Here is a 14,962-nt window from a genome sequence, read left to right as displayed (position 1 = left end):
CTATAGATTCACTCTCTTATATCTGTCTGCCACACTGCCACTAAAACAACTCTTTTCAAAGGAAGTCAACTTACATTTAGATATTTGTTTGAATATGCATAAAATATCTGTGGAGTATGTATTAGGCATTTTTCACATGGTAGAGAGAAAAGAAGTGGACCATGGAAATATATCACTTATTCTAAAAATAGATACATTAAATAAGCGTAAACGAAATTAAAATAAGTAACTGAAAGTTATAATGGCAAATCGTTCCCTGGATTGTAAATTTGAGTGACTCATAGTCACTTATAGGTGCATATCCAAGTTCCTAAAATTTCTTCCCAGATTTTCTCTACTAGACTTATCCTTGTCCACTTTCTGTACAAATTTGTCTGCATATGTAATTATATCTATCTACCTCTATCTTTGTCTATCATCTATCTATCTATCTGTATACTGTTTTACATATCTGCACATTTGTACAATGTCTCATTCATCTAGATATCCTTAACTTACCACTTATCTCATTCATCAACAAAACACTGCTGAGTCATAAAACTTTCCAAAAACTGTTTCTAATTTCTCTAGACAAAAGTCATTATTCTTTGAAAGTCATAATTTCTGTGAATAATCCTTTAATTATTCGTTGTACTACCAATTGGATGTAGTTATGGGTTTATATATTTACACGGGTTTCTCTCCAGCTACAGTGTGGGTTCCTGGATGTCATGAACACTCTCTCTTTCATTTGTGTATCCTCCTCACATATTTCTATGTCTACTCATGAATAAAGGCATACATATATAAGTATTATTGAAGCAGATCACTTAGCTTTGCTTTCTTTACCTGAAATATTTGGATTAACTCTGATGCTCTTCACATCAGGAGTAAGAATGTGCTCACTGTTCAAGTCTATGTATTAATTGCTGCAGCCAAACCTAGATCTCAATTTTATCTTCTAGTCTTCCGATCCTTCTTCTATACCACACTGACCTTTGGCCTTGTAGTGTAAGGATCAAATGGTCATGCACGGGAAAGCCTTGCTTTAGTTATGAAAATTAAATTTAAAATGTGTGATGCCATATGTACTCAATTGTTCATTTTGTTTTGTTTTCCCTGACAGAATTCTAGAGAAGAGCTCTAGCATTTGAATCCCTACTACATTTCATCTGCTTCTTAAGACATATTTTCACCCACTATAACATCTCTGAGTTTGGATGTATCTTACAATTAATGGTAAGAAAACAGTGTCCTCATCTATCCACTTGGGATAATCCTGCCAAATTTGAAAACAAAATGAGACTTATTCCTGTCGAAGTCTTATCTTTCAAAATAAAGTCTGGGGATGAGACTGAGGAGACAGAGTCTAGTGGATTTGCCTAAAATGACAGATAGTGACATAAGTAAAACCAGCAGTAGAATAACTTGTAGTGTTTTTGTTGTTATTTGTCTGTTTGCTTGTTTGTTTTGCATATGCCTCAGCTAAATCTCATCCCTTGGTGACCTAAGAAAATCAAAACAAACAGACAAATAAATCCTGACATAGACGTTATTAGCTTTAAATGTGTAAAGCATGTTCTGCTGTAGAGCAACAATATCCTGAACAGGCTCTAATTCCTCTATTTTCAAAAATGGTTCTGCTTAGAATCCATATACCAGCAAAGAATTAAACAAGTTGGTAGAGGAGAATTAAATTTCAAAATATGGTTCATTTTAGCCTTTAAATTATTTTCTCAGATCTTAAAATGGTTATTTGTTGAAATGTTAAATTCAATTTTTTAAAATTTCTGAACAATACATTTTTCTGTTTATTGAGTATTCTTTTCAAAAGCCATTTTTCATCTGGTATGAGTAAATAGTCATATAATTGAGTTAATTTACTTCTTGGAGTGTGACTACTAAATAAATCAACTGTTACAGCAAAACATTTGCAAGGAACTCTGTATCTTGTTCCCATTAAATGTGATGTTTAATTTTTGTTGCTTTTTATGGACATCCTCCCGTCACCAAGGATTCTTGTATACAGCTAAGGGCACAATGTAGTTCTGTCAATGTATTAATATGGCAGTGGCTAATCGATGAGAGATAGTATATTTTAGTCTTGCATAATACCAGCAGTCTCATAGACAAATTTTGTATTTTGAATGTTAAAAAGCATTATAAAATAATGTATCCTTATTCTTTACTAAAGAAGATGGAGTAAGGACTGTAGGATATTTTCCAGGGTCTGGTAGAAGTATCAGTGCTAAGAACACAATTTATTAAAATATTTAATTTTTAATATTTAATAGACATATTACATTCATTACAAATTAGATATATTACATACAAGAGAGAAGAAAAGGATACTCAATAAATGGTGCTGTGACATTACTATATAGTTTGGGAAAGGGAGTTGGACAATTCCTTTGTAAGCTTTCATTCATTCAGCAAACATATGCAAAATAAATAAAAATCAATAAATTTAGTACTTATTAAAATTTAAGATAAAAATCATACAACGATGAGATAAAATATAGAATGGAGCAGGATTCATTTTCACTACATTCTTTTTTAATTTGCTAATAATTGAGTATAACTACATAAAAAATGTAAGCTAAATATCAAAAAGAATGCCAAATACATAAAATTAAAAGACATTAACAAATTGTGCAGATATTATCCTCTGAGGTTAATGTTTTTAAATGTAAAATGTCTTGTAAATTATTATGAAGAATATTAACACCCAATGGGAGTAGGAGCAAAGTGAACAGAAACCTCACGGAGAAGAGTTTAAAAATCATTGAACATTAAATACATCTACTTTTCGAATTCTTCTTTTTTTCTAGTCTGTCCCTAAATTTTAGTTTGACACAGAAATAAATTATCCTTTGAATAAATCATCATTATAATGTTTCCTGTCTAATATAAACATATTATTATAGAGAAGATGTTTCTTTTTACACTTTTTCTTGCTGTTTTATGTGCTTTGACTAAATCATTTTATTTGACCCAAGACAAAACATAGAAGTAAAGTTTAATGCTGGATCTACATTTCTATGATTCAGTAATTCATATAATGGACTTCAGTTATTTACGACCATTCCTCACCCCCTTCACAAATACTGAAGAGTGTGTGTGAATAAGGATTGAAAGAAGAAATGTGGTTTAGACACATAGAGAAAAGGAGAAAAAGATCATTTCATCAACAGTAAAGACACAACCAAAAACATAAACAGGGGTTAGAAGTGCACTTATCTGTCACAGTAGTCATTTGATCCACAATATTGTAAAATAAGCATGAAGATAAAAATTGAAAGATAAAGTGAAACAATAGGCCGAAGTCAGAAATGTTGCCAGTCATAACAATGGTTATTAAATGATTGCAAGTATATATAAATATACTACATATAGTAAAACATATGAGAGAGACAGAGTGATGCAGAGAGAGACAGAGACAGAGAGCTAGTTATATGCCAGGAATTACTCTAAGCTCATTGCACATGACAAGTAATATAATTTTTCTAAGATTTCTGTGAAATAATTATTACTAATGTCATCATTTTTCATCATAGTCTCTGAAATTCCAAAAACACTGGACATTGCAATGACAACAACAAAAAATAATAAAGAAAGCAAGAAATAGCAAACAGGATATGTACACATTCTGTGCATAATCTGACAAGGGTGTGTTCTTCATTGTAAAATAATAGGAATTCAACTTGGAATTGAATCATATTTTCCTTAATGAATACTGAAATAAAATGTGACTCTTGTGATTTCTTCATTAAGCTTATGAAGCTTTTACAGCAAACGATATGTGTATCTTGAGTCCATTAACCATACTCAATTAATTCATTTTGAATAAATAACAGCAAAGAAGTAATCTGTAAATTCCAAGATATGCCTTGTACATGGAAGAGGCACACAGATAAGTGAATCAAAAAGACTCACTCATAACTACCTGCTGCTTGACTGTTACCTCCACTTCAACACTTCAACACTGAAGTCCATCGCTGTACCCTTTCACCAGTCTCCACTTTGGGACACTGAGTCCTGTTAATAAAATATTCTCTAGGAAAATATTTTGGAGCCCACCACTTTTCTGAGAGCTTCTTGCACATCCTTGTTTCTCAAGCTATAGATCAGAGGATTCAGCATAGGGATCACTACAGTGTAGAACACCGTGGCTACTTTGTCAGTATCCATACTGTTGCCAGAACTGGGTCGGCAATAAATGAAAAGGATTGTTCCATGGAAGAGAAGGATGGCTGTGAGGTGGGAGGCACAGGTGGAAAAGGCTTTGCATCTTCCCTCTGCAGAGCGCATCCTCAGGATTGTGATAAGAATAAAGAAATAAGAGGTGAGAATGATCATGATGGTGATGATTTCATTGAAATTGGCCACAATGTATAGCAACAGTTCACTCATAGTGACATCAGAACAAGCAAGAAATAAGAGAGGGGGCAGATCGCAAAAGAAGTGGTTAATCACATTTGACCTATAGGATGGGATCTCAAGAGCTAAACACAAGTGAATCAGTGAACACACAGTCCCCCAGAGGTAGCAGCAGGACACCAGCTCCACACAAAGATTGTTGGACATGGTGACGATGTACAGCAGTGGGTTACAGATGGCCACAAAACGGTCATAGGCCATCACAGACAGCAGGATGACCTCAGTTACCACACATGTGCAAAACAAGTAGAATTGCACAGCACACGCCAGGAAGGAAATGGCTTTGTCTTCATTTAAGATATTAGCTAGCATCTTTGGCAGAATGATTGTGGAGTAACAGAAATCCACAAAGGACAAGTGACTGAGGAAAAAGTACATGGGGGTGTGAAGTCGAGAGCTGACCTGAATCAGTGCAATCATGCCCAAGTTGCCCAAAACTGTGACTCCATAGATGAGAAGAAACAGCAGGAAGAAGAAGACTCTCAATTCAGGGACCTCTGCTAATCCAAGGAGAATGAACTCTGCCACAGTGGTGCAGTTCTCCTTGGCCATGTCCCCACTTTATTGAGATGGGAGAACAATATTAGCAGTTATTCTCCATTGTATGATCCCAAATTCCATTTTGACTGTCTCCTAAAAAAGACATTAGAATAAGTAGGATAGTTAATTTTTTCAGCAAAGAAATAGTAAGTTGCTTTTGTGAAGTTTAGGAAAAGTTCAGGCATTGTAGCATACAAATGCATAGAGCTCACAGTTAAAATCACAGATCACACAAAAGCATTCACATCCATAAAAGCCTATACAATTCCTTAAACTAGTCCTATACAATTAAGTACCCTTCTCTTTTTTCCACTGAAATGATGAGAAATATCTAGTCCTATACAATTAAGAGCGTGAAACTGAGTCATTAATTATCTAATTAGCCATATTATTTTTTGAAACTAAAATCTCTATTTCCCTTTAATCAGTACTGGAAATAATGGGATCCCAGGAAAGAATTTTTGTAATACATAGTACCCTTCTCTTTTTTCCACTGAAATGATGAGAAATATGCTTATTTAAGATATGCTTATTTAAGTGTTAAGCCACCAGTGCTGATTATTTTTTCAATATGTTTTAGATGAAAACAGCAGCTTTTATACTCTAAATTAGCATTTTTTCTATAAAATTAGCATAGTGATTTTGTTAATTATACAAGTCAATGTCAACCATTGTTCCTGGAATTGGTACCCTGGTTCAAACCTCCAGTAACTATGACTCCGAAGCCTTATAAAGACCTATTTGACAAATGAATCCCCTGCTTTAAATCTATTTGTAGAACTACTCGAAGATGTGAATATAAAATTATTAACACAAATGCTTGCTGCTGCATTGCAGCATTGTTTATGAAAATAAAACTTAGAAATAAAGTGTCAAACAAGAGGAAAGTAACTCACGTTATGGTACTTATACATTATGGAAAAGTATGCAACTATTAAAATGATATTTTGAGGAACTTTTAATGAGCTGAAAAATGGCTATGATAAAATGGCAAGTTAAAAAACAGTAAGCCAGATTGTACAGGCAGAATATTGTATCTGTTTATATAAATTGTGTTGTTTACTTAATCCTCACAACATCCATGACACAGAAGTATTTTGTTCCAATCAATTTTTTTTAAAAAAGCAATGTAGAAACTTGCCCGAGTTCTCACAAAATTTAAGATTTATGGAGTAGAATGGGGAAGGAGGGTGTGATTGTTTTTTTAATAAAGGAAGGATACATTCAAGGCCTTTGACAAACAGAAAATGACAATAGATGATGAGAACACTCTCATTTGTTCTCTCCTTCCTGACCGTTGGTAGACACGTACCTGACTGTGAGGCACTAGTTGGTAATCCCCGGAGGAAAGAGAATCTGTATGAAAACTCACTCCAGCCAAGTATTTTCCTGATTCTTCAAATGATTTCAAAGAGTTGAAGGATGTATATATTAAGAAATCCCATTTTGAAAACAAATAATTATTCTGATGATATGGTTTCTCTCTTCAACAGTCAATAAAAGTAAGTTATTTATCTTTTTCTGAGTATAAACTTCTTCCTTTTTTCAAGCCTAAAGATGAAAACTCAGGTTGTTGATTACTTATGAAGCAGTGGTTCTTAACCAGGAGTTGTTTTGATTCCCGTGGGAAATTTGTCATTGCCTAGACACATTTTTGCTTGTCAAGATAAGGAGGGGCCCTGCTGACATCTAGTGGGTAGAGACTAAGGAGGCTGCTAAACACTATGATGTATGTGACAGTCCTTGCCCCAGCCCCCACACACATCAATAGCACATGCAAACACCAAAATATTATCTGGCCCACACATCAATAGGACCAAGGTTGAGAAACCTACTATGAAGAGACATTTCAAAGTGCTTTGCACAAGGCCAAAATAGTTCCTCTCTTTTCTGCTTCCGAGGTGGTTCCATGTCTGTGTTCCCACACGAGCAGTCCTGAGGACAACTTACTACCACTCTCAGCATCAGAGTGACTATCAGGAAAATCTCCATGCTCTCTTTACCACATTCCATAGAAGGAGTTAATGTGAGAAAGGAAAAAGAGGGAAGGAGAGAGAAATCAAGCATTCTTTCCAATTTCTTGACATTCTTTTCCCTCTTACACTAATACTATTACAAGATACTTGATTCTGCAGATTAAACTGTTCTCATTTTCCATTAAGCTTATTTTTCAATATAGAAATGGAAAATATTTTCATAAATGAGTGCTCAAAACATGGCACTTCTTAAAACACTCTCTACTTAAGAGAAAGCTAAATACAGATTTTTAAAAATGTGTCTAATACCACTGCCTTCACTTACAATTTCTCCTTCTCTTACACAAGGCTATAACAAATTATCCCATAAGAAAAAAATAGCAAGCATCCAGATCCCAGAAAATGTCATTCATGTCCATTCCCAAAAACCAGAGTGTAGTCCAACTAACCAAACTGTGGGATAGATATTGCTTCCCCTATTTCTGAAGATGCTATGATGGAAAATGTTTTAGGCTTTATGTTTTTGTGTGGGTATCTCTGGGGCCCATATTTCTTAAGCTTCTCCAAATCATCATTGATCTCTGTGGGACATCAACATGATATCGAGAAAACTACAACTTGAGACTCAAACAATTAATAACTCCTAGGAGATATAAACAGGGGAAAATACTATCACAACTTGGTACATATTATTATAATTTAACGTGATTACTTCCAGAGTTCATGATGAATTTCAGAGCCTTATATGATACATCCAAGCATTGCTCTGTGAGCCAGGGATCGCATTGCCTTAGTGAAATTATGGATAGGTCTTATAAACTTTGCCTGTCTTATACTCAAAAACTCCTTCCTGGAGGGCATAAGGGCTGAAGCCACACCAGAGTTCTGACAAATACCAGAAAGGGGTGGGGATAATGAACTCTTTTACTGAAAATAATAATAATTTCTCACATTTCTTGACCACTTCCTATATTCTGGTACTATCCTGAATACAACTATTAACAAATTTCATCTTTATAAAAATAAGTGAGCCTGGTATAGTTGTGTAACTTTATGAGTGAGGTGACTGAGGCATAGTCAGATCCAACTTGCCCAAAGTCACACACAGAATCACTGACAGAATGAGACTAAATGCTGCATTTTATATTGTGCCACACATATGACCCTGTGAGGAAAAGCAAAGCTACTGAAGGGTGCTGAGATATCATACTCCTTATTCAATGACAGACACCATTAAATGGGATTGCCTCGAGGACCTCTCCCAGGTCTGCTCCTTTTCTGACCGTATAATGTCTTCCTAAACCAACAGTGTTCAAACTACTGTCTGGTGTTTGTGCTCTTGGATATACCCAACATTTCAAGAACTCCATCGATGTAATTAGTTACAGGTAATCACTTTTGAAATTCTCAACGACCTATACATATTTTCCTAAAATTGATCCATCTGATCATTTTCTGAGTTTGAAGAGTGTTTCCAGGTCTGTGTTCCACCTAGCACTCTCACAATCCCATTTCTCACATTTTTCAAAACTAAGGATTCCTCTTACTATTTGCATATTACTATGTGAATTGCCCCAATTAGAAAAATGAAAGCAAACTTCCAAAACATAAGGACAATTTGAAATACTGTTTTTCATGAATCCTGTAGTTTTCTTTAATGAAGACACTTCAAACCCATGGCTTGACTTCTTGTCATACTCTGAGATATAGTACATATTTCTTTTCACGGAAAATGATGGCATTAGACATGGATTTTAGCCAATACAGTGATGTTTTGAAATCAGATATATAGTAGATTGATGACACGAATTTTTAACATCTATTCTTTTTGTTCTTAGTGCACCATGAAAGTATTGTCACAAAATGCATCCTCCTGAAGGAGAGAGTCCCATGACAGAAAAACTAAAAGACTATCTATAAAGAGTATCATTGGCAGTGATGTTTTATATCATCTCAGCAACCCACATACAGGAAAATTACTTTGTTTATCTATTTGTCTTAGACTTAAAGACATGGCAGGAGTTTTTAAAAACTGATTTAAATATACAAATTTTATTGAAATTGATTTCATGGTCATTATCCCTAAATCGAATAATATCAATACGAAGCTCTCAGTTTTTGATGAATTGTATTTAAAACACATATAATAATACCATTGTAGTAAAATATTGTATTGTAAGGCTCAATGAAATCAACAGTATGTTAAATTTTCTAAACTTCTCAATTCCGTTGTTTTAATAAAGGTAACTGTAACTGGAAGAATAGCAGATATGCTTAACTGTTATATAAGACTTGGAAAGTCTTTGTGGTAACATTTTCAGAAATTAAGAAAATGCGTGGTTCTTTATTTTTTTTTCTTTCTTTTTTATTTTTGAGGAAGGCTAGCCCTGAGCTAACATCTGCTGCCAATCCTTCTCTTTCTGCTGAGGAAGACTGGCCCTGAGCTAACATCCATGCCCATCTTCCTCTACTTTATATGTGGGACGCCTGTCACAGCATGGCTTGGCAAGTGGTACATAGGTTAGCACCCAGGATCCAAACCAGCAAACCCCAGGCCACTGAAGCAGAACATGAGAACTTAACCATTGAGCCAGCTGGTGGCCGTGAACATGGGTGGTTCTAATGATCGCATAACAAACCACTCCAAAACATATTAGTTAAAACCAATAGCTATTTATTGCACTGGTCAGTATTGCATGAGTCAGTAAGTTATTTTCTGTTGATCTGATCCTGACATGGCTGATCTTGGCGTGGTTAGCTATGTGTATGATATTAGCTTGGTGGGTTAGATGATTGGAGGCTTCAGACTCAAGTCTGGTGTCTATGTTTCTCATTATCCAATATGCTAGCCTGTGCTTGTTCACAGAACAGCTTTCTAAGGGACTATGAAAATTCCAGATTGTGAAAGATTCACAAGCCCTCTCAGAGGCTTGAAACTAATGCGGTGTCACTTCAGCTAGACAAAGCTAGGCACAAAAACAGCTTACATCCCAGGAATGGAGAAAATGATTCTGCCATTTGATCAGAAGAGTTGAAAGGAGGCTTGGATATGGAAAGGACTAAAGAATTTGAACCAAGTTTTCTATGTCCCTGGGTAACAACTCCTTTTGAAAGATATAATTTCCAAAATTTTGACCCTTAGCAAAATTGGAAGACAATCTAATTTTGTTTAATGCATTATCGAAAAATATTTTCATGAAAGATCATTGTGACAAATTGTCACATAACTTGGATGGAGTTGAAAGAGTTGAGTGATATTCCTATTAAAGCACTATTTCTGGCAGAATTTCTAGTCTCATTTACATTTAATATGACCGAATAGTCTCAGTATTTTCATTTTTACAAAATGGAAATAGAAATGATTCTGAACCCTCTTGCTTTCTAAAATTAAGTGATGTCTTTCCAAGGATACATTAATTAATCAAAATAAATAATGCAGACATATACTCATAATATTAATCATATGAAGAAATATGTCCTAAAATATTTTTTAATTTTGATTAATTATATTTATCCAAATTTTCAATGCAATTATATTTTTAATTAGTGGTGCAATTATTATTGAATCATTACAAGGTTAACTCAATACAGAAAGAAAAACTTCTGATTTTCCCAAAAGCATCATGAAATAAAAAGTATGAATCTGATTAATAAAATTGTAATGTTCAGTGGGGAGAGTAGGATTGAATATAAGTTCAAGAGAAGGAAAGGCACAAAGCTTTTTCAGATATTATTTATGTCTTTTAAACAGATTATGCTATGCACTGCAAATTACACATTTTGCTGCTAAATTCATGATGAAATATTTTATATGTAAAATTAAATTCTTGAGAAGTACATGACCAAAAAATGTGAAGGCTACTAACGTAACTCATGTTCTACATAGAAGCTACAGAATCTACCATAAAGAATCTGAAATGTCACAAATTGAAAATGAAAACAATATGACTGTATGCTGGTATTTAGTGGAAATTGTACATCTGATGTGTCTGGAGTCTTGAATGATTGCATTAATTCCATCAACAATGGGCCAGGTCATTTAAATATCATATGCCGTGATTTCCTCAAAGTAAAAGCAAAATGGGTTGCGTTAGTTCTACCACAAAATGTGGTCATCCTTGTTCCAAGCAGGACAGAAGTAAAATAAAATTCTCTATAAAGAGGCATTAATCATCATGAATTCAATTTAAGATTAATATAAATAATTTTTTAATTTCAAAGAAAATTAGAAATTGTGTAATTGCTAAATATGTATGAAACAAGAAATTTGTGAATACCTAGAGAAACAGAAGTCAATAGAAGAGAAAAGCATTCCTTCACCCGACATCCAATATCCAAAACACTGTTTCTTACATATTTTATCTTTCCGTACAATGGGGTTGTTTCATTGATTTCTTATCATATAATATACATGAATGCAACATTTTGATAATGATCATAAGTTTAAAATAATATGAACATTCCAAATAAGTGTTTTGAATCCATATAAAATTATCCCCCACCTTAGTTGTTCTGCCTTACCAAAACACACTTGGAAATTTATTTCTTCCATTATACTGATGACTAGCTTGGAATTTTATGTAGACACATTGAGTAAAGAGAAGCAAAAGGGTTTACAAGACATTCAAGCAAAAGTGAGTTATTGATGTTAGAGAAATCTAGTATTTTTTATTTACCAGGTGAAATAGGTCTTAACGCTAATGACTGCCTGGTTTTCACTTTATTTTGAATGAAGTTACATAGCTGATTAATTTTCAACACTTGAGGCAACTCCAAACAGGATTTTTTTTTTTGAGGAAGATTGGCCCTGAGCTAACATCCGTGCCCATCTTCCTCTATGTTATATGTGGGACACCTGCTACAGCATGGCTTGATAAGCAGTGCATAGGTCTGTACCAGGGATCCGAACCGGTGGACCCAGGCTGCTGAAGTGGAGAGCGCTAACTTAACTGCTATGCCTCTAGGCATACCCCACACTTTTTTTTAAGGTGGATGTTCAGTTGAGGATTCAGAGATTACACTGATGTTCAGAAAAAAGAATCATAAAGAACTGATCATGTTTTTGACGGGTTATAGGCAAAATGATAGCATAAAATACAGATTGGGTAGACACTCATCCTGCTTACTTTTTGCCTATAATATTTTTTGAGATCCACTCTACTATTTCTCAGGCTCTGGTGGAGCCTATCACAGCTTATCATCCTGCCATACAGGAGCTCCTTTGAAACCCATTCAGAATACAGATCACATATTACCAACTTTCCATTCATTCCAAGTAACCTGTATACACAAAAATACACACACACACGAATACACATACATGCATGCTATAAAGTATTTGCTCAATAAAAAAACTGCTGCATCATTGACTCAGTACTACATTTTGGTTTCCTTGATCTTACCATGCTTCTCTCTTCTCAACAAAGCTTGTTGAAATGTGTCTCCTAAAATTCTGTCTGTTCTGTTATCCAAGGACAAATTCAAACAATATCTATTTTATGAAGGAATTTCTCTAAAGTCTTTAAATGGATTTGAAACTTTTCTTTCTCTCAAATTCTCTATGATATTTATTATTTTCTACCTTAGACAAAGGTCACTTTCTTCACTGCCCTGCTGTCCACACTGGATTTTACATTCGTTGAAGGATGAAAACTAGTTGTATTTTAACTGCTATTGGTACTTTTGTGAGAGATATTCACATATTTATTGAAAGCGTAGTGTATTACATGCATAATAAAGAGGACAAAATTGTTTATTGAGATTATACAAGGTTTTACACATGATATTCATATAGTCTTTTAATCTTCACAGTCAGGTTAAGAGCTATTTTATGTTATCTCAATTTTGTAGATGAAAAATTCAAGATGAGAGAGATGGCTGTCTTATTTTCCAGTAAGAGACAGAGCCAAGTTTACTCTGTTTGAACCAAAATCCATGATCTTTCCATTATACAAGATTAACTCTTCATAATTGTAAAGGTTTCTTTAAAATCAACTTTTATGTGCAGTATTTATTTACATGTCAGGGACAAACTCTACTAAAATAATATTCCTTTTCTCTTTCTTTCTTGTTTTTTTGAGGAAGATTAGCCCTGAGCTAACTACTTCCAGTCCTCCTCTTTTGGCTGAGGAAGACTGGCCCAGAGCTAACATCCGTGCCGATCTTCCTCTGCTTTATATGTGGGATGCCAACACAGCATGGCCTGCCAAGCAGTGCCATATCCGCAGCCGGGATCTGAACCTTCGAACCCCATGCCACCAAGAAGTGGAACATGCGCACTCACCCGCTGCGCCACCAGGCCGACCCTAAAATAATATTCTTAATAAGGAAATAGTTTACTGTCCACTATTTTGCTTACTGTAGCCTTGACATCCTTATTTCTCAGACTGTAGGTCAGAGGATTCAACATGGGGATCACCACGGTGTAAAACACAGATGCCACTTTGTGCGCCTGGAGTTTTTGGAGTTGGGCACACAGTAGAGGAAGAGGATGGTGCAGTAGAAGATAGTAATGGTGGTCAGGTGTGAGGCACAGGTGGAGAAGGCTTTGCAGCGCCCACCGGCTGAATGCATTTTGAGGATGTTGACAATGATAAACACATAAGACATGAGAATGATGAGTAGTGTGCTGACCCCATTCAAGGTGGCAAAAATGAAAAGCAGCAATTGGTTGACACAAGTATCAGAGCAAGAGACGGACAGCAATGAGGAGAATTCACAGAAGAAATGATTAATTGTGTTGAAACCTTGAAATGATAACTTGATTGCGGAACATGTGAATATCAAGGAACAAGCTACTCCCCATGCATATGATCTGACCACTAGCACGGCACAGAGTTTCTGGGACATGGCAAATGTGTAGAGCAGAGGGTTACAAATGGCCACAAAGCAATCATAGGCTATCACAGCTAATAAAAAGAATTCAGTTACTGCAAAGGTAGTACAGAAAAACAATTGTACTACACATCCTATAAATGAAATTGTTCTGTCTTCTACAACTAGGTTCACCAGGGTCTTGGGAGTAATGATGGAGGAATAGCAGAAATCCACAAATGAAAGGTGGCTGAGGAAAAAGCACATAGGGGTGTGTAGTTTGGGGTTAATTTTGATTATTACAATCATCCCAATATTCCCTACAACAGTGACACTGTAGATGGCCAGAAAAATCAAGAAGAGAGGGATTTGCAGTTCTGGGAAATCTGAGAAGCCCAAGAGAGTGAACGTGGCCCCAGTTTTATTTCTCTCTGACAGCAACATGGTTTCTGTTTGTTAGAGTCTGAATCAGTCCTGAAAACAAAAAGATTAAGGAGAGTGAGGATATAAGAAGCTTGGTTAACTAACCTTACCAAGACTGGAAAACAAAGCAAAATATCTTTCAGGATTTCTCTGTGTAATTTTTATTTACGACATGCTCAATGTCTAAACTTTTCAAACATGATAACCATTTAAAATTTTAAATTTTTCTTTAGGTAAAAACAATACAATTATTGAATTACTTTTTTAAGTTCTCAATTGTAATTTTTTAATATTTAAAAATAATACGAAATCGAGAGATTTATAGTTATGTTGTCAAATATTTTCATGACTTTTTCAGCTCTCCTTGAACATTGTAAGTTCATAAAAGATAAGCCTAGCATAATGCAATGACTGATTAAGTCAGTCCTATAGTCAGTAACAAAAATGAGAAATTTCTGAAAATATTAATTTTTGCATTGTACACGCACACTGTGACATTAAGAATGAACACCCCTAATACTTTACATCTGTGCCTTTATTGTTAATTCCATATAGCACTTTAATCTTTGCTTTTGGATCTGACTCAGTAAATCTGTTATCAAAATTAACCTTAATTAATTATTTTCAGAGTATGCCCTTCAGTTCAGGGAGTCAATCCTTCCTGAATACTTATGCAATAATAAAAATGGAGCTGATGATAAAGATAATGTAGTCTACTTCTTTATTGTGGAGGTGACAAAACACAAAGCTGGAGAGTCTTGGCTTTCCCAATGAAATGCAAATAAGGACCA

At 34.8% G+C, this 14,962-nt stretch overlaps 1 protein-coding gene and 1 pseudogene across 5 annotated transcripts in view; both read right to left on the bottom strand.

Moving 5' to 3' along the window:
- Nucleotides 1-2,239: 2,239 nt before the first annotated feature.
- Nucleotides 2,240-14,962, bottom strand: part of LOC139039717 (olfactory receptor 5L1-like) — a 46,932-nt gene continuing 34,209 nt past the window's right edge. For 3 of the 5 annotated variants that reach the window (XM_070487744.1, XM_044749732.2, XM_070487742.1), the window contains one exon: nt 2,240-5,052. In XM_070487744.1, coding sequence (XP_070343845.1) covers nt 4,036-4,971 — 936 coding nt within the window. In that variant the 5' untranslated portion in view covers nt 4,972-5,052 and the 3' untranslated portion in view covers nt 2,240-4,035. Of the gene's footprint in view, nt 5,053-6,271; nt 6,511-6,794; nt 6,957-14,962 lie in introns of all 5 variants that reach the window. The other 2 variants (XM_070487743.1, XM_044749733.2) reach the window with 2 other exon arrangements.
- Nucleotides 7,749-14,962, bottom strand: part of LOC139040764 (olfactory receptor 5D18-like) — a 41,424-nt pseudogene continuing 34,210 nt past the window's right edge.

This window comes from Equus asinus, chromosome 17, assembly GCF_041296235.1.
Source record: "Equus asinus isolate D_3611 breed Donkey chromosome 17, EquAss-T2T_v2, whole genome shotgun sequence".
NCBI classification, from domain to species: domain Eukaryota; kingdom Metazoa; phylum Chordata; class Mammalia; order Perissodactyla; family Equidae; genus Equus; species Equus asinus.
Note: the sequence above shows the minus strand (reverse complement) of the source record. Positions and strands in the feature narration are given on the sequence as shown.